The sequence below is a fragment of the Psammomys obesus genome, unplaced genomic scaffold (assembly GCF_907164565.1).
Source record: "Psammomys obesus unplaced genomic scaffold, mPsaObe1.curated_primary_1811, whole genome shotgun sequence".
Lineage (NCBI taxonomy): Eukaryota > Metazoa > Chordata > Mammalia > Rodentia > Muridae > Psammomys > Psammomys obesus.
In genome coordinates, this window is record NW_026596088.1 from 11,754,748 (window position 1) to 11,775,442 (window position 20,695).

General features: G+C 40.5%; 1 protein-coding gene across 6 annotated transcripts in view; it reads left to right on the forward strand.

Moving 5' to 3' along the window:
• Sox6 (SRY-box transcription factor 6) overlaps window positions 1-20,695 on the forward strand; it is a 379,352-nt gene that overhangs the window by 317,821 nt on the left and 40,836 nt on the right. For all 6 annotated transcript variants that reach the window (XM_055627453.1, XM_055627455.1, XM_055627457.1 and 3 more), the window contains one exon: window positions 19,271-19,379. In XM_055627453.1, coding sequence (XP_055483428.1) covers window positions 19,271-19,379 — 109 coding nt within the window. The remainder of the gene's footprint in view (window positions 1-19,270; window positions 19,380-20,695) is intronic.

Genomic DNA, 20,695 nt, shown 5'->3' on the forward strand with positions numbered 1-20,695 from the left:
TCTCTCTCTCTCTCTCTCTCTCTCTCTCTCTCTCTCTTTATTTTTTACCTTAGGAGGCTCCTCTGACAGTTGCTGTTTTGAGGATATGAGGATATCAGGGTTCTGTCTGCAAAGCAGTTTTTTTCTGTTTATCGGTTATAGGTGGCCCTCACAACCCTCTTTACAGATAAACTTTCTATCATTTCCCTTTGCAGTTGAAGATGAGGTTCCAAGAGCTCAAATCATCAGCTGACATGCATACAGGGAGCACTGAAAGTGAAGCTCTCACATTCATGTTTCTTAGCCCACATTTTTTCCATTGTAGCAAACAAACTTCAGTTTTTCTCACAGTGTCAGTGTCTGACATGTGTCCTAGTGAACCCTCAACAACAGTGTTCTCTCTCTCCCCCTCTCTCTCTCTGTCTCCCCCACCGTATATGTGTATGTGTATTTATGTGTTGAACTGGATATACATGTGAGGCTGCTTTACCATGGAACACGTAGTCTATCTGTGTTCATCCCTGATTCTCTTCAACTCTCTTATGGTGGTAACTATTGCTGTTTGATTGTTTTCATTCTCACTTCTGCCTCTGTAGAGCATATTTGGAATTCTACAGTGGAAATGACCTTCTTTCGCTCCTGGATCCCTTTTCAGCATTGTCTTGAATCTGGGTGTCCCAAATGTGCTTTCAGGAGCACTCTGGCAGAGGTTCACTTTTAGCTATGATCCAGTTTGTAATCTTGACATTTGCAACTAAGATTAGAATTTCCCAAAGTACTGTCTTCCTGCTATGGAGAGAAATGCTTGCTTTTATTTTTGGTACAACACTGATTTGCCCTTTATGTCTTTTTATAAATGAAGTCAACAGCACTGCACTGGCTTTGAAGAAACACAAAGAATGTCTTGTGACATGCCTTGCCCACTGGCCCTAGTTCTCATATCTTATTGGCTGCCAGTCCCAGTAACTCCTACTAAAGATCATTTGAATTTGTTCTATTATGGGGAAATCAACATAGGGGAAAAAACACGTTAAGTTTGGGATCCTATTCTATGTGTTGATAGGAAGCTATCAACATTAAAATCACTTTCAGTTTTTCCACCTCTAGAATTGAAGCAAATTTAAAGAAATAATTTCATGAACTTGTGGTTTGAAAAGTTATACTGGCCTATCAAGTACTTCCATGAAACTCAGTGATACAGGCATGCCTGGCATGCATAGGACCCTAGGTTTGATCTCTACAACAAAAAAGGGGGAAGGGCATTTTGGGTCCTTTTACAAGTATGAGTTATCTAAATTAGTAACACCCCTGCAGAGGAGGTTGGAAGCAGATTTAGTCTTTTTGTTGTTGTTGTTGTTGTTTGTTTGTTTGTTTTGGTTTATATTTTAATAATAATTTGGTGTTAAGTTTAAAAAAGACGACATTTCCAGGAACAGAGAACTTTGTTTTTACATTTTTATATTCTTTTGTCTTTTATATTTCCATTAAAAATTTAGCCTTTTATATTCTAAACACTGATGTAGCTGACATAAAGTAATATCCTTGGGTCTGGGCAAACATCATCAGTGGCAGAAGGAACAAAACCCTTTTAAATAAGTCACAGTGAGGTCAGAGTCTCAGCTTCAGTCTAATGAATGCTCCATTCACTTCAACCACATGGCCTTACAGCTGTGACACCTGCGGTCTGTTACTTTTGAGTGCCTTTGTTTACTCACTGGAAAGGAAGAAATGATAAATATACAAGGTTGTGGGCAATGATGAATAACATGTTCTGTGTGAAGTAATGCAGATGGGAGTAAACCTGACTTCCTCATGGTTTCTAGCACTAGGACATTGAAGATAGTTGGGCCAGAAGTGCTTCTAGTCTGATGGACACATGGTTGGCTATTCCTGCTCTGTCCTTTTTAGGAGACAAGGTAGATCATATCCATGTGCCAGATGTAGAAACCCAGAAGCAAGGGGCCCGGGTGCTAGAGGATAAAGGAGTCTGGGCAGACCAGGTGGGGAGAGTGTCTGGAAAACAGGAAGTGCTTGCAGTGTGCCATGGAAAGACTGCAGAGAAACCTCCTGATGAGGCCCCCAAGTATAGATATGCCAGGCACGCAGCATTTGGCTTCTCACCTAGGCAGTAGTGAGGGCAGGGTGCCAAGGTAGGATGTAGCAAGATATGAGGTTTCTGTGATAGGAGTTTTGAATCTCTGGGGGAGAGAGTGAGTGATTGGCCACGATGGAGAAAAGGAGGGAGGGATGAAGGAGACACACATACACACACATACACACACACCCACAGAGAGAGGAGAGAGAGGAGAGAGAGATGAAGGAGAGAGGAGAGAGACGAGAGGGTAATAGTGGCCTAAGTAAATGGAACATTTCTCAGACGAATAAACTTTCAGACAATGAACTTGTTACATAGTAACTAATAAGTCATTCCCTCCCAGCAAGACAAAGGTAGGCATGTGGGTCTGTAAACAAAAATGAAAAGGTGAAGTAATGAGTATAATTTGTGGGTGTTCATGACTGATAAGTTCTCAGGTGCAGGAATCTTAGCCTCCTGTCAGGAAAACCCTGTCAAAGCTCTCTCAAGGGAAGCGCTGAGGACTCAAAGCCACCACTTAACCCTGCAGTCTCTGCATTTCTACCCCCACTTGGCTTACTGTTGCTGGTAATTCAAAGGAAAAACTCTTGTTCTAATAGTCTCTGTCCCCTTCTCCGGCACTGAATCTAAATTTTTTGTTCCTGAGCTGTATGCTTATGAGCAGACGCCAGACTGTGAGTGTGTGGGTTCCTCTGCCTACATGAAGCTGTATTTTGCTTTCAGTAACCTAGGCATGTTCATGGTGTGCCTGGCCTTGGTCACGCAGGGAACACTGATCTTACAGAAGACTACCTCTTGCTGCAGTCAGAATCCCTCCTTGCTCTGCCTAGCTGCTGATTTCCTTCCGGCATGGTGGGTCTGGTGTTGAGGATGTGCTGCTCTGTCTTCTCCTCCCCATGTGTGTATGAGGATGTATCCCCATTATCTGATCTGTTCCCGATGCCCTCTGCTGTCCTTCTCCTCCTCGTCCTGTCTCATCTCCACACCCCTCCCTTCTCCCTCCACTCCCACCACCACCTCAGGCTTGCTGTGATTATGGTACAGTGTCTGCCTACTGGTGATATTCTCCAAACTCTTACAGTGGTAAGAGGCAACTGCCGCTAACTTGTTCTGGAGACGGGCTACTGTATGTAGTGTGTCTCCTTGTACAGTCTATGTCCTTTGTAGCAACACAGCTGTGGGAGCTTCAGCATGGGCATCCTGTGAAGGGTCCCCCCAAACCACAAAGGGATTACTGCATTAGGAGGTAGCACAGCACGGGGCCGGCGGGGTACAGACTTCACAGAATCTAAGGTTGGTTTCCTTTACTTAAATGCTAAGGGCATGAAGTCTTAGCCTCGAGCAGCTTCAGAAATTTAAATTTATGAAGTGAGTGCTGAGTTGTAGAGCTTCGGAAGTCGACACAGATGGCTATCTTTCTAATGTCCTGATCTATGCCTCCAACTAAGCGAAGTCTTGGAAATTAAGCAAAGCAAAATCACAAAAGGAGTTGAGACTGGATGCTACAGCATGAGGCCTGTTTTCTAGGGGACTCAGACAAGTCTCCGGTTTCTGAGCCTCCCTCAGAGAGTTCGGAAACATCAGCAGATTATGGCTTCCAATGAGATTGTAGACACAGGGCTAATAGCGTGTTTGATGTCACCATGGCTGAGTAGGGGCATCGGTGTCTATGAAGGGAGTCTGGGAAGTGAGGCGGTGGCTTTACTTAGAGGCTTGGCCATACTCTGGGCTTCTTGCCTACAGCCTCCTTGGAATGGAAGGAGCTTGGCAGCCGTGGACTGGTACATAAATAAGTACTGTGTCTTCTCTGGTTTTCCATAAATAAAGCAATTTTTTGTTTATCATCCTTGTGGGTGGTGGTGGCAAGGAGAGGTTGTGGAGAGGAAATGCAGTCCATTTCAAGTAAATCAGGTCTGTTGTACCCCAGATCTCTGGTGTTTAGACGTGTGTGTGTGTGTGTGTGTGTGTGTGTGTGTGTGTGTGTGTTTTAATTTTCTTGGAGCAGTAAGATCTGAAAATTGGCTAAATGCTGAGGAGCCTCCTGATCTATCCCCACAGCAAGGCCAAGGGACTGAGAGTATGCATTTCATGTGCTCCCAGAGACAGTTTTCTGAGGTTATCTTCCCCAGTTATAATAAATTAAAAGGTGGCTTAATGAAGTTAAAAAGCATATCAAAAAATATGTTTAAGGACTAGAAGAAACTGGTCTTCATTCATATAAAAGTGCCTTGTAGTTAAGTCAGTTTGTCTAGAGAGTAAAACTAATCATGAATGTTTAGAACAGAACTCAATGAATTTTAAAACTGTGGTGAGGACAAGAGTGAGTCCACAGACATCTTGACCAGTCTTCAGGGGAAGAATAATATTTTAAATCAGACAGCTCCTAAATAGATGTATTTATTTTCAGGCCTGTTTCTTTGGGTCTGAGCATTCCAACAATCTGTTCTCATATCCTGGCTCTCACAGGAGAGCAAGTCCACAAGTCAAAACCTCCTTTGAATGACAGGTCTTAACCTGATTGGCCAAGTTTATGTTAATTAATTATTTAACTAATTATTAGCTAATTACCTCATTAGTCTATTACCTAATTTGTTAAGAACTTATTCTTACTCTAATCAATATAAATTTAAATATAAACTTATTTAATTGGTTAAAAACAGATATAGTCTTTTTTAGGTTTTTGTTTATTTTTTTAAGATTTATTTATTTGTTATGTATACAATGTGTGTTTGCATGTACACCTGCACACCAGAAGAGGGCACCAGATTTCATTTTAGATGGTTGTGAGCCACCATGTGGTTGCTGGGAATTGAACTCATGACCTATGGAGGAGCAGCCAGTGCTCTTAACCTCCAAGCCATCTCTCCAGCCCCTGGTTTTTGTTTTTCTTTGGATTACATATGACATGAAATTTTCATAAGAATTAAATTTTAATAAGCATGTTTCATACCTTTAATCCTAGCACCTGGAAGGCAGAGGCAGGAGGATCACTGCAAGTTTCAGCCAGCAGGGCTAGATAGTGAGGCTTGTCCAAAAAACAAAATCAAACACAAAACAGAAGGAAATGTACTCTTAAAACTTCAATAGTTTATGTAATTGTTATTTTCATGGTCTTATTAAGTCATTAATTGGTCTGAAATTTCAGTTAAAGATTCTACAAACATTTAAAACCTCTTCTAATTATAATATTCTCATGGGAAGTTGCTCTGTGAATAACTGTTGAGCTTTTGTTGTTTTGGTTTGTTTGGTTTCTTTGAGACTGTGTAGATCCATTAAGTAACTCTCCTTAGCTGATCTTGTGACCGAGCAAACAATTTCTTTTCCTCTGCTGCTTTTCCAGGTCTCTCCTGGACTAGGCAGAGTAGACAGGACACATAAAGTGTGCTTGTTTATTGAGGATCTGGTTCTCAAGCCCTTGGAAGTGTTCTTGTTTCATTTAGAAAACAGTTCACATGGATGAAGCACCTTTTCTAACTTTGTAGAAATGACTGTCCCACTATATAGAAACATTTGTTTTTCACAGGAGTTAAAATTTCACATTTTAAAGCACATTACTATTTTGTGTCTGATCCTGAGTGATCAGCCAAACCTCAAATTTATGAACTGAGTTAATTCAGTTACAATGCTGCCATCATCTTGACCTTTAAATTGTTGAAACATAAATCTGAAGACTGACTTCTGACTTTACTAAGAAACAAAGCTGGTGCAGTCCCAAACTTCATTGTCTACGCTACAATACAAAAGCATTTTAGTCTCTCATTTCTGAATATGGAGATGACAGCCCCACCCTACCCCAGATACAATTATAATAAATAAAACACTCCACCAAGGCTATACCTGGAATTGAAAATACTTCAGATTTATGTCAATCAGAATCAGTTGACAAGATCAGGTAGTCTTTATGTTCTTCTGCTTCATCATTGATTCACACAGAATGGGGACAATAATTACTAGCACACTCTCTATGTCTTTGGGCTCTCCGGTGACAAACTGCAGATATGTAGAGCCTCCTGCTCATTTACATCACATGCACAATATACTGTAGCCGGGATATTAGCTTTTGAGGCCTGGCGGAGCTGCCTGACACACACACAGATCAGCACATTTTTTGAAACTGCAATAATCAGAGGAATGCAGCAGCACTGTGGGAACAAGAGGAAGTGGCCTGGCATCATCACACACCCATCATTGTCCCATGTCACCCCCTGAACCAGCTTGGTGTCCCTTGGTGCCTAACAAGTGATCAGAAATCTAGCAGAGTAAGTTATAGAAGCAGGGGCAAGAATAAATGTCTGTTCCTAGGCTTCATATTCAGCAAAAGGAGCAAAAAGTTGACTTCAGGGAGAACAAACTGCCCCAAAGCCTTGTGGCTCTGTACATATGCTTATGCAATTTTCAAAGGAGATGCACAGCCTTTTACAAATGTGCCTAGCTGCGTTTAATCTCAAGCAGACACTGCATATCACAGGAAAAAAAAAAAAAAAAAAAAGGGAAGAAAGAAAAGTCAGGCATGGGAAATTAAAAGAAAAAGTTCAAAAATATGCAAAACACAAGTTGCTAATAAAATATTGTCTGCTACACTAATTAACATGTTATTTACGAAGTTTATTCTTAGCATGCTAACGAGAAGATGACAATCCCATAGCAGTTTCTACTCTGATTATTTAGGAGTGTAGCAACAGTTCTATCCTGGAAGTCTGTTACAAAGCCATCAGCTTTCTACAGTCCTGTGCAGTATTTCTGAAGAACGCTTACACAGGAATTCAGTCGGAAGCCCAGATGTTTGAAAACGGAAGAGCAGAGACACTGTAGCTGTGTTTTAAAGAAAGCTACTTTCCCTTTGTCCTCTCACCAGCTTCACAGTTCCAGCTAAACCTAGCTGTATGTTTAACTTGTTTGTATTTATTCCCCCATACAACACACCTCTGTCTCCTGTGTTGTTGTTAGTGACTTAAGAAGGAACTTCACTCCTATGAGCTGAGCTGTAGCACTCTTCCTGCCTTCCCTTCACCTCCTGATAAAGAATTGACAGGATTTACCACCATACATAGCAAATAACCTGTTAGTCTGTGTAAGCCCCCAGCCCTGGCCCAGACTCAGCCTTACTCCTGCCTGTGTGTCTCTGTGGTCCCAGGAAGGCAAACCGCTCGTCCAGAGTCGGTTAAATAAAACAATGTTCAATGTTCAAGAATTGAAAGAAGTGAAAAAATTGTAATTTCATTGCAATAGATGTAGCTTGAGAAATCTAAAGTCTTTGTTAACGTGTGCATTTCTGTCTTTATGTAGTTTCTTTAGTACACTATCTAGAAATAGAGTGTCCTCACTTAAGTCACTTGAATGTGCCCCCTTTGCAATAATTGTGAAAAAGCTGTTTGTGACGTTATCACGGACAACTTGTTTAATTTAATTTTATACTTTAGGTTGATTTTTATTTTTTTGGAAGAGTATTGTGCCCCATTTGGGGATTTTTAATTCGCATCTTATTTAGTCTGCAGTGTGACACCAGTTAATGGTGAGCTACTTTGCGGTAGGTACATGTTAACTCTGTTGGAAGTAATGGTAATTATGCTGTAAGTGACACCAGTTCCCCCATAGCTTTGGAAAGCCGCACAATTAACACACATCGCCACAGCTGGACACTTTCTTTTGTCCTTTGTGACATGCCGTCTTGGAGTACTATTTTCAACAAGGTTCCTAAATATTTTCTACTTCTTTTAAAAGCCTATTAAAAATTACCAATTTTCAGAATTACTTGTAAAACATTACTACTAAGTGAGAACAGTTCCTAAGTTTTAATTTTACCCAATGAAAGCTTCTTTTCTAATCAGATGTAATTCACAGTTGTGTTATTTTTATTTCAAATTCATCTATGGTGTCTTTGATTCTATGATGCTTCCTTTCCCCTAGGAGAAGGCTATAGTAAAATACACAAATGTTGACTTGAAGGAGTCTCTTCCTTTGAAAGAGAGTAGCAGCCATTCTGTTTAATTCTTTCAGGTGGGAGGGATGCGCTGTATCCAGTGCTTGATTCCCCCACAGTGGACCCAGCCTGGAGACAGAGGCAGCTTTGCAGCCAATTAGATGAAAATGACTTTCCTCTGATTTTCACTGCCTTCTTCCTACACCTTCCCCTGTCACCCCCTCCCTTACAGTGCCTGTGAAAGGCAAAGAGTTTCTGAAGCAACAAACAGACACCCTGGGACCAAATATGACCACAGCTTGGTACCCTTGTTTGACAAAGGAATTAAATTTGAGTGCATTCATTGAGAATAGGAATAACTACTAAGAACTTTTTGTGACACAGTGAAGTGATTTCAGTGTAGGCTAGAGAACTAGGAGAGGTAGAGAGGCAAATATTATTGGGTCAGAAAGTTTCAGAGCTGTAAGAATCCACAGAGATAAGCTAGCTCCTTGGTTTTGCAGGATGCAGTAAACAGAGGCTAGCATGGCTGGCACAGAGTGGCCGAGTGGAAGGAGCAGATGCTTAGAGCCTGGAGGCCGCGGAGTGACCGCTGGATATGTTGGTAGAGGCTGCAGGGCTTCAAGCTTCCTGGCCTTTCTGGCCTCAGAGCTCTCTGAGTAAAGAGGCCTTTATGTTTCCTTCTGGAGTGACAGCTTCCCCGTGTCCCTATTTTTCTCTTAAAAACATATGCTATTTTTGCAACACACACATTTTCTTTAAATTACAGGAAAACCTCTTAGGGGATATGATGTATTTATGTAGCTCATAAATTAAAACAGATACAATGTTGTAATGTCTTATACTTTTTCATTTTTGTATATATTTATATTTCTGTAAGGGGAAACATCTTCAAAGATTATCAGCTGGCCTGCTAAAACTAAAGCACAATGAGTAATTTTGAAGAAAATATTCATTTTTTGGTTTGTATAGTCTTGATGTCTTTAGCTTGAATAAATTGTACCTGTGTTTCAATGAACAATGTTGAAAATATACACTGCAAATTACATTGATATCGGAAATCAAATTCATACAATTCCCAAGATACTGTCTTTGGACAAAGACATTTGCTAGCTGGCCATTAATTTTGCTTTTATGTCCTTTGCTCATATGGGGAATGTTAGACTAATAGTGTCTTATTGGTGGTTTAAGTGACATAGAATTTCCTGTTTTTAAATCACATGTTAGTTTTCAAAGGAGCTTCTGTAATTTTACAATGAAACCTTTTGTGAACTTGTTACTGAATAATCAGAGAATATTCAGGAACAAATCTGCCGCATGCCTCTGTGCAGGAATAAAAAAGTTAAAACCACATATAAGCAGGCCTCTGACTGCCACACAACTGGATCTGCTTAAATCTGGGTGCTTTATAAGTCTACTTGGGAGTTGCAAACTTATAAATAACCTCGCAATTGGTTAAAACCATATTAAAACCATATGAATGAAACAGAAAGCGTTTGGCTACAGGACCTCAGTAAGCACTATCTCCCAGAGAAACATAATTGAATTCAGCAGCTCCCAAGGCTGAAATGGTCTCCTGTCTTCAGGACTAATGCTGCCACATCACTTGTCACGTGACAGTCGGTGACATGAATCTAAGCATGTCACAGGAGATGCACGGGTGTTACCAGGACTATCGAGACAGAACTTTTCTGACTTAGTCTTCCCTTCACATCCTGGGGGAAGCTTGTCATACATCACTCGAGAATGTCTTTGAAAGCCCCATAAAACATATCCCCAGGAAGCTCTGCTGACAGTAGTTCATTTCAGCAGGCACGTGCTGTGTGGTGCTTCTCTGCTTGCAGGGTCCAGTGCTATGGAGGGAGAAAGAGGGTCGTGATACACTTTTCCTCCTCAAGGTCCGGGGGTTAAAAAACACCAACCCAGCACCCCAGGAAGAAATCTGAACAGTTCCTGTCAGGAAGAAAACTGAACAGCTCCTGTCATTCTTGTTAATTATGACTCTTTTTTTTTCAAGCTTGACTCTTCTGGTTTTTGACAACTTTTGATGAGTCGTTAGAAGCCTTCCTTCTCTCTAAGCAGAAATGTTCTCCTTTGAAGAATTGGTCATAGACAGACAGATGGTAATTAAATGATGGATTATAGATAGGTGGGTAGATAGATATATAGATGGCTAATAGGTAACAGGTATGCGGTAGATAGCTAGAGGATGAAAAGGTGGGTAGATGATAACCGAGTGGGAGATGACAGGCAGGTGGAGAAATCATAGCATCGTGCACACAGAACTGCTACTCAGGTCTGACTACAAATGCTTTGGAAGAATTGTTGCTGAGGATAATGACCCCTCTAAACTTTACTTTTTGATTATGTGATAAATTGAGGTAAGAAGGAAAAGCTGCCCTTGTAACCGTTTGTTATATATCACAAAGTACCACAGGTTGAGTGGCTCAAACAACTGAAATTTATTTTCCTTTTTTTTTTTTTTTCAGAAATTGTTAGAAGTATTTTATTTTTTTAATTTTTATTATTAGTTGCATTTTATTAATTCTGTGTCCCAGCTGTATCCTGTTCCCTCTCCCTCATTCCCTCCCAATCCCACCCTCCCTTCCTCATCTAATTTATTTTCTCAGTCTTAGAAGCTGAAACTCCTATGTCAAGATGCTAATGGGGCTGTTGTTTTGTTTTGTTTTGTTTTTTTCCTGCGGCCTCTGTCCTTGGCTTCTATATCTGCCCTCCTTGCCCTCACATGGTCTTTCTTCAGTATATGCACATTTGTGTCCAAATTATTATCTTGTCATAATGTCGTAGCACCAACTGTAAAAACCCTGATTGGACTCAGTTACATCTATGGCCATCCTTAGAGAACAATGGTGAGGTATAGGAGATTTTTTATATTTTAACCTTAAATTACAACTTAGGTAGGTATCTGTGCTGCGGTCAATTTAAGATCATAACTCTAACATTTGATTCTTGTGTGTCACTTCCCAATCCATAGAATGGACAAGGAAATACCTGTGCCATGGGATTGCATTGATTAAATAAAAAGTTATGTGTGAGTGCTTTCCAGAAAGTGAGGGACAGAAATGAAGGGGTAGATTAATAACATAACCTGTCAATTAAATGATTAAATGAGGTTATATGTGTGAAAGTTTTGCAGCAAGAAAAAGAAGAAAAGACAGGAAAAGAAATTAATAAAATATTGTGACATTTAAAGACTATTGCTAAATATTTCAAGCTAAACATTAACAACATCCTGACCTAAAACTATCTGTTCTCCTACATCAGTAGTCGACACAACCAGAGATGTATCCTTTTGCCTTTTAGCATCTCAGAACTAAATGTAGGCCTTAGCCATGGTAATCATGTGGTAGCCAGATCTTATGTCCATTTTCAAGCACTCTGAGGTTCCCTACCACCTACAGGGTGAGAAGCAAGCATCCCGATGGCTCCATCTGCCCCTCTGTGAGTGACTCACTCCCTGATCAGCTCCATGTACTACTCGGTTGGGATTTTCTGTTTGGATGCTTTACAGCTTCTTTGAGTTTTCTGGATGTAGAATTCCAAAGCCCTTTGGACTCCCATGTATTATACTTCTTCCTAAAATGCCATTCTTTTCTGGGGTGACATTATAATTAGGTCAACTAAAGCATTTCTTCTTGACAAAGTCTTTTGTTGCCTTTTTACCGGCCCCAAGTGGAATCTGTCACCAAGGCCATAGAGAATACATATTATGATCGGCTTGCTTATGGGTCTGTTTGTGTGGCTCCTCAGCTTGCTCTAAAGATGTAATGTCTGCCTTATTGGCTTTACATTCGATTAGCCATTCCATTAGCTAAGTCCTGCTAAAATAAACTCCCTTTCTTCTTCTATTTTAGTTTTACTTTTAAACAAAATAATTTTCAGAATTTTTATAAAAGCAATGAAAATATATTTTAATTACTTATGTGTAGATATATTTAATAATTAAGAGACAGATAAATACAAATATAAGTACGTAAATCAGTTGAACAATAGAATGACCTTCCAGCCAGGGCTGGGTTCCTGCTGGGAAATAGGAAATCCACCTTACTCTAATTATATGTCAGGGCTTTACATGAACAATTTTCCTTACACTCTCAACTTTGCCCAAGCATTCCTCTTATTCTACGTAGCAGTCTACTGTTAGAAATTTTCCTTGGCTAAAAAATGTCCATTTCTGAAGAAAGGTAGTAGAAAAAAAAAAAAAACAGATAAGCAAAGTCATGTTAATTTCAGCTTAATTCCTCTGTAGAAATGAGAGGACAGAGGGCTGTGTGCTGACCAGATTGGTGGAAATTCTCACTGGAGAGACTCTGTTCTATAAAGCTGTTCAGCATGTAGCCCTCTTGCTTATTTTCCTCCAAGAGGTGTCTTTGTGCTCTGGGAAAAACAGAACCAGAAAACTCAGGGCTTAACTCGTTCATGAGTACTAGTAAAATGTTGCTGTTAAGGATGCTTTAGTAGCTAGATAAATTAAGAATGTTAGCTAACAAAATATTACTGGACAATAGATTTCAATGAGGAGCTTCACTTCTCCCAGTTAGAGGCCTCCTTATCATCAGTGCTGACTCTAGAAGCATCAAAGTGGCTTTGTGAAAGCGATTCCCAGTACTTGAAAGGCTTCTTGTAGAACATCACCTTCTTATGTGTCAAAACTACACTTTATTTACCTCTTATTTATATTGTTTGCATGTGTTATGTATGTGCCTGTGTGCCTGTGTGTGTTTATGTGTACCACATGAGTCCAGGTGTCCACAGAGGCCAGAAGATGTCATATCCCCTGGAAGTAGAGTTACAGGCATGGTTTTGAGCTGCCCGAGTGGGTACTGAGAACCAAAGTCAAATAGTCTGCAAGAGCAGTTAAGTGTTCTTACTCACTGAGACATCTTCTCCAGCCCCAAACATATTTTTGATCATTAAATTACTAAATGTAAACTCTAGGCTATAAAATAAAAGATATGTATAGTAAGTCAATAATATGATTGTGTGTTTTTGTGTGTGTGTGTGTGTTTGTGATGTCAAGAATGTTGTGTGAGAATTGAATCATAGGAAACTATGTCCAGAGAAGGCCACAGTGGGCCAGAGAATCATTTTATGTTCTATTTGTCTACTTATAAAACAAAATAAAATAAAACTTTATTTTGAAATTGTGTACTATTTTATAAGCCAAGCGTTTTTGGTAGGGAATGTCTTCTGTTGCCAGTATTTGACAAAGATTTTTGCAAAGATGCTGTATTTGCCTGCAGAAATTTCAAGTTAGGTTCATATTAAGCTATATAATCAAGTACATTTTTCTGAGTTTTTTTTTTTCTTTAAAGGTTGTTTATCTTCCTTCTTTAAGAATATTTAAGTTTCGTATCAGGCTCTGTTTGTTTAGATTCTTTTGATCAAGAACTATCACCAATATAGTGGGGAATGTATTGAATCTAAGCATCTCAGTCACAACTTGACATATTTGTGGTGGTTCTTGCTCTTTCTAGATACTCCCTGGTGTGTGGCCTTATGAGACCACAGGTTCTTGTGGACACAGATGTTAACTGCTGTGTAAGATCTATAGCAAGGCCTAAGATATAATCCTGGACTTGTAAAACCCTTTGTGGAGATTCAGCAATGTACATGAACCAAACCCTGATTGTTGAACATAGTATGATGAAAACCAGGGGCTAATTATGTAGTTATTTGGACATATTGGAAAGTGGGTCGATAAGACAAGATATAGAATTCAGAGAAAATGTGGGTTTTCAATATGAATAGGCCTTGGCAAGAAGACAGAGAAGAAAGCATGTCCCAGAGGCTGTGGGGAAGGCAGGATTTTGGTGCTGTCAAAAGATGAATCACAGTTTACCCCTAGCAGAAGATGCCTGGTAGAAGAATTGTGCAACTTTGGATTTGAAAGGGCATGTGGGAAGCAGTGAATGAAGTACCTTGCAAGCCAGGGTTTGACTAAAATGCACTGGAAACACAGAAGTGATAGAAGGTTCTGACCTAGACACTTGGAATTGCACAAGTTGAGGAGGTAGTGAGAACAGATAGATCAGAGAAGACAGTGACCAGGGCTAGCACCAGCTGGGACGCTGTAGCAGCCAATGAAGGCTGCGGGCCAGAAGGCTCACACTAGGCTAAAGATGACAGGAGGTCCCACAGTGCTTTGTGGAAGGAAAATCAGCTAGCCCATGTGGTTGGACAGACCAGGGTAAAGAAGGAAGTGAGGCAAGAACTATTAGCCAATTGGCTCTCATACAAATGCAGGACAAGAGGGATGCTGTGTAAAGGGCAATTGTTATATTTAGTTTAGGACAGTGTTCTCCAGTATTGAGGAGCCGGTCTCGTATATAACTAAAATCAAAATGCTCAGAAAAGATTGAAGCTTGGAACTGGAATGAAGACAGAAAACCTTTATTCAGGAAGTGCTCAAAAATTAGACATAGCTGGAACTTCGAGGTAGCTAAAGAACTCCTGTCATCTGTAGCCTGGTATAAGCCTTCTGGCCTGCAGCCTTCACTGGCTGCTACAGCATCTCAGAATACTGCAATACCTGTGTTTTGGGAGGGCACAAAACCGTGATTGATGAGCCGTGGTGTTCACCTTTATTGCAAATCTGAAAGGTTTTAAAACATTTTAAATATTTAAATGCTCATCTGGCTATGTAACAACAAAATTCTTATTTACATAAAAAAGAATCATGTCAGATTCCCCATGTGAGAGATTGGTGCTACTAATTCCACAATTATATGGGCACAGAATTTTCTATTTACTATCTCATATATACATAAATAGGATATTTGGCAATTAGTTAATAACACACATTTAAGTTTATTTAAGAAAGTCATTGTCGAGCACATCCTAATTATAATGTATTTTACATGTAAAAATAACCCAAGGTAATTATTTTTCACTCTTTAAAACTACAATATAGGTAATAACACCCACTAGCCCCACAGCTGTTTGCTTTCTGGCTATGACTGACACCACACTCAGACAATCTGTACAAATGGGCTTTTGAATAAAGGTAGGTGAAGTGCCTCTCTTTTAGACCACCAGAGTAAAAGTATATAGCATCATTATCTAGACAGGTCTAGACTAGAATATATCCATTTGTAAAGTAACAAACAAAGACTCCAAGCATATGCCATTTTCCCTTCTGGCTATAGGAAGGGGATCACCTTAACAGGACTTGAGGCACAATACAATACTTGGGTCCCTCGGTGACCCAGAGGGAAGGTGAGGCACAGAATTACTTTTCATGTGTTGGTTTTCTGGGGACAGCTACAATTCGTCATCTTGCATATGGTTTGAAAGTGGCTTGTCTCTTTGGCAAGCAAACTGTTATTTAAGTACACCATCCACTCTACTACTGAAACGGTTTTGCCAAACTTATCCAAGTAGTCTCACATGCTTAAAGATGGTATAAATATCATTTATTGCCAGCAGTTTTCTTCAGACTCCATGGAATGTCTTCCTGCTGCCTGATCTAAGTGTCCCAGTTTACATTATGGCCTTTACTGCCTCTGTTTGATGGAGTGATCAGTAAAAATTTAATGACACTATAAAATAATAAAAATGTCATTAATTTACCACGGATCTTGGATGCAGTGGTTGTAAAGTTACATTAATAAACAGAATATTTTTTACAACAAAAAGCATTGTTACGTGGGAACATATAAATAACACACATAAATTTAAGAGCAATTTTACTGTGAGCACACACATTATTATGGAATAGCCAATAAGTGTATAAAACATAGTATATAAAATTTTATTAAAATATACTGTGCACATCAAAAATTCAGCTTTTATCTAAGTGCAAAGAAAATCCATTATTGTGTGCTTACTGCTTCATCACTGTTCCTTCCCCAGATCACAGTTTCGCATTTGTTGCCAGGAAGAAGCAGCTGATTTCCTTGCCTAACTGAGAACAAACCTCTGGTCTTTTATTTACCCCCAAATTCATTCTCTCTCCACTGGTGCCAAGATGTAACTGATCAATCTTGCCACGGAAGGGAGGGAAAAGTTGCTAATTTAATGCAAAGTTAAAAATAATGCCAGAGGATCTGAGTGGTTTGTTCAGTGACTCTGGAAATAAGGGATAATAATCAAGAGTCTGTCTGTCAGCAGTGAGGCCACCCCATCATTGACTCCGAGAACACGCAGGGATGATGGATGCTACCATCTTGTGGCTTATAACATTTAACATTCATCAGCTCTCACTAACAGAGGCTTTATCATTTAAATATCTTTATTTAATATGCAACATCTACCTCATACATCATAATTTCAAAGCACTTAAGGATCCAGCAGTCCCTACAACACAGCAGAACTGACTTTTAATTTTTTTTCCCAGTAACTTTCATGTTGCCTGCATGTTTGGGATTGACAGTACATAGTGAGAGTCTGCTCATGCGTCAGCACAGAGAATGCACATTCCATTATCAACATGAAAACCAGGGAGATTTCAAGAGTGGGGCGTGGGGTTAAGTTCACCCTGAGGAATTTTGCTCATATCTCAAATGATCCTACTTGGAAAATGTGTACATTGGGAGGGCTAGTTCAAGGGGTAGGGACATACCCTTCACTGTCCATGTTTGTGCCATATAGGGGCAAACCCTCTGGTGCTTAGCAGCCAGGGACTCAGCTTCTTACTCTGAAGCATCTCCATACTCGATCTGTGCCCATATCCACATCCTGTGTTTTCGAGGCTTGTGTTCATCACACTGGAAATCTCTGCTCTGCTCAGCAGCACAGACCTAACTGGTAGATGTCGGCCCTCCTGTCTTCGGGCTCTGCTGGCAAATAAATATTCTGAGCTATTCTTTGAAGAAAAGAAGGAAATCTTCTGGGAGACTGGGTGGAAATTTATATGAAAGGGCTTGGCTTTTCAGGGCCCTGCTTTAATCTCAAACACAGTGCTTAATATTATCAAATTGAAAATGCAACCCACTGCCCCCAATACTTTTTATCATTGATTTATTTTCTGCCTATTTAACCGGTATTTCATGGGATGCTCTTCCTTGTCTTCTGCTCTGTCAAAATATTGATATTTTGAAGAGAAAGCGTCTTTGCAGAAGAATGTTTCTTCAACGAAGTCAGAAAAATTGTCTGACTTCAAAGACACCGTGAATGTGTTACGGATCATCCTAGATGTTTTTGTTATGATTAGAGACAAGCTGATACTACTGCATTGTGAGTGCACCTCCCTTTTAGGAAAGAAAAAATATTATCATCATGTAAGCTTTGTTGTCTTGGGGTTTTACAAGGCATGGCATGTAATCTTCCCTCTTCTTCTCTGTCAAAATACTGATATTCTTTCAGGAACTTTTTTTTTAATAGAATATTTTCCAGGAAAATCAAAGAGAATGAATGACTAGAAAGATCCATGGAATATGCGTACTGATAGGCGGCATAGTGTTGGTTTTTAGAGAAAATTGTCCTGCCCCCACCTGCCATGAAAATGCAGTGAAAGGTTGTTCTTGTGCGAAGATCTTGGCCTGTAACAGAGGTATTCACATGCAAATACGCTAGAGAAACAATGCCAGAAACAAAGGTCGAACATGGCTTTCCAGTGCTCTTCACTTTGACTCTTTCTCTTTACATCACGGCAGCCCAAAGTGCTACTCAAAAAGAGAACCGGGCTGATGGAAAGCAGCTGTCCTTCCCTGACCACGTGTGAAGCTCCCACGCAGCTCATAGCCGTGGTGGCTTTGTGTAGTGTGCTGCATCTGGGTGAATTTGTTCCCGTGCAGCCGTGTTTTCACATGAGGAGGTTTTAGGAAACCACACTCACTTCGGTTTTGGTTTTCAGTCTGTCTTTTATACATGTCACACTTCAGAGGTCTCCCCACACGCCACTGTTGAAACTAGTTAGTGTGACGCAGTTGGAGAGATGATGGCTAGATGACCACGTTTCGTTGCAAAGCTTTCCTAGAAACAGTGCTAGGTTAATACAAGGCTGATGCTGTGTTTTCTCCCGACAAAGATTTCAATGTGATTCCTGATGAAGGGAAACTGGAGGATTTACTGCAACAATTTGACTGATGGGAATTAATTATAGAAATATAATGATATTCAAAAATAATCGTATTAGGAAGCACAAATGCAGTGAGGCTGTACAAATGAGGCACATCCTCTATCAAGTAATTGTATGTTTGCTCCTTCCGAATATTTCCAAGTTTCTAAACATCTTACGGAACAGAACGCTCGGTGTGTTTCCATCAGATACAGAACATACTCGGCGCAGAACTAGGTCATTGAACAATAGGCTGTGCAGCAATCAGCACTACACTGCTGCATAATGCATTAGTATAACATGCAGAAACCATTCCCGGAGCTGCAAGCTGCTATTTCATGTCTGTACATTCAAGCTGACATGACATTTAATATGGTTTCATAGTAATGAACAACAAGGCTTCATTCATTCATAAGGATAACACAAAGCCAAGTGTGAGTCTAGAGACTTAAGCATGGAGATGGGAGGTGAGAGTGAGGTTCCCGTGCTGAGTTTATACAGAACACTCGAACGACATTCACGATGACCAGTGAGTCCCTGCCACTGATCTGAGAGGTGCGCAGCTTCTTCCATTGTTGCCTCAGACTCCTGCTCTTATAGGAACTGCTGAACAACCAACTGCCTTGGGGGTTCTTTCCCAAAGCAGCAAGGGTATTGAACCCTCCTGGGTTTTGTGTGTGTGTGTTTGTTTGTTTGTTTGTTTTACTGGGTGTGAGTCACACACTCTTCAGTTCCCAGGAACTCATAGTTGGAAGACTTGTTTCTAGCAAAGGAGCAATGTCAATGTCCACTCGACCAACTGTGGCACATTGAAAGCCTGGTACATAAAGTTCTAATTTGTACTTTGTCAGGATTGCTGCCCAGATCATGATCCCTAAATGGGAAGACTGTTCTCCCATTCAGCTTTGCAGCAGGCTTTAGTAAGAACGTCCTTGAGTTTTTGCACATCTGGCCCCACTTTCCATTGCATTTCTCGTAGATTACAGAACCAAATCCAACAAAGAGGGTGGGACAAGCATAGTGACTCTGGCAGGTTTTCTGTTATGGCCTTCCTTCCTTCCAGGTTCAGCCTTCTAGACTTCTAGTTTGCTCGTCTTGTCGGTGGCACGCTCAGCCTGCTGCCGTCTCCATAGCCTGAGGGGTCAGATGTGATGTTCATAATTCCACACTGTGCCTGTTAACCAAGAGAGACACTGGAAGAAAGCAAGTGGCTTCTGTGGAATTAGAGTAAGCCTCTGAATATTCTTTCTCCTAGGAAAGAACACGTTTTGAGAACCTGGGGCCTCAGTTAACAGGAAAGTCAAATGATGATGGAAAGCTGGGCCCAGGTGTCATCGATCTCACTCGGCCAGAAGATGCAGAGGGTGAGTGGCTTTCCCTAGTTGTGTCTCTCCTGTTCTGTGCATTCCTGAAGGTAAGTCTGAGTTAGGCATGAGATCCTTATGACCATTCTTGGCAGTCACTATCTTGACTTTCTAGCCAAAAATGAAATGTTGGTTTTCAGTGTGTATTAGAGTTGAGGGCTTTGAGATGATGCTGGATTCTCTATTACTGAACATAAGCAATTCAAGTACCTCAAGATGTTATTTTAAAGTTTTAGTAAAAAAAAAAAAAAATCTTTCTACATTCCCATGAACAGATCTCTGAGTATCACTTACTTTACTAGATTCTTGTTAAGAAAAGAAAGAAACATAATAATGAAAAAAAAAAGTCTCCTTTGTAAAGAAAAACCCAGCTCTGGATCTGTGTACTAACCACCCTGAAGACTGTTGGGTGTCTGCTGGAAAGAGCAGACTCAGTCTCAGGATGTCTACCTGAAGCTCTATCAATGCCGTCCTCATTGCTTCCTTTCTGTTTGTTTGTCTTTAATGCACCAAGCATCCCGTCAGCAGAAATTGTTCCCCAGAGGCCGGGTACAATTTATAGGTTAGGTCAGCACTTTGCTAGCCGTGTGGCCTGGTTATTTACTGTGTCATCACAGAGTGGAGACTGGCTTTCCCATTAGCTGTTTCTTTGGCAGAACCCATCCCACCAGTCAGGGAAGATTAATTTGCTCTCTTAAGAGTCACAGGATCCTTTACCCATCTCAGGTCCTAGTGAAAGTCCTTTTTTTAGCTTGCGGAAAGAGTCTTATTCGTTCCCCTTTTACTGACATGGTTTCTTCCAGGACCCTAATCCCTTAAAAACACACAAGGGTAGTTCTTAGCAACATCTGAACTGGGCCTCCCCAGGCAGTTTTTAAATCCTGGGTACAAACACTGAGAGATGGGTGGTGTCAAATAGGAACAAGGCCTCAGAGTTTCCAGAAGGCATGATTTCTGAATCAGGTGGAGATACCAATTCTTGAGGGTAGTCCTGGGTGCAAAGAGCAAACATAAATTCTGAATGGTCTGTACATGTGTTGTGTGCTTGTGTGGTAGAGAGAGAGAAAGCAACAGCAAGAAAGAAAGGGACAAGAGGGAGGAAGGGGGAAGAAGAACAGGACAATGAGCAAGAAGTGAGAGATAAATGACCTAAACATAGGACCATCCCTGCTCTCCTCCATAAAAATTGTGTCTCAAGGGTACACTGTGACATTGTCACAGGCACATAGACCATCAGGCTTCCACTGGCAGGGATTGAGATTCTTCTGTCTAGCTGGCCATGGAATCCAAATGATTGACGTGGTTAATAGTTTGAC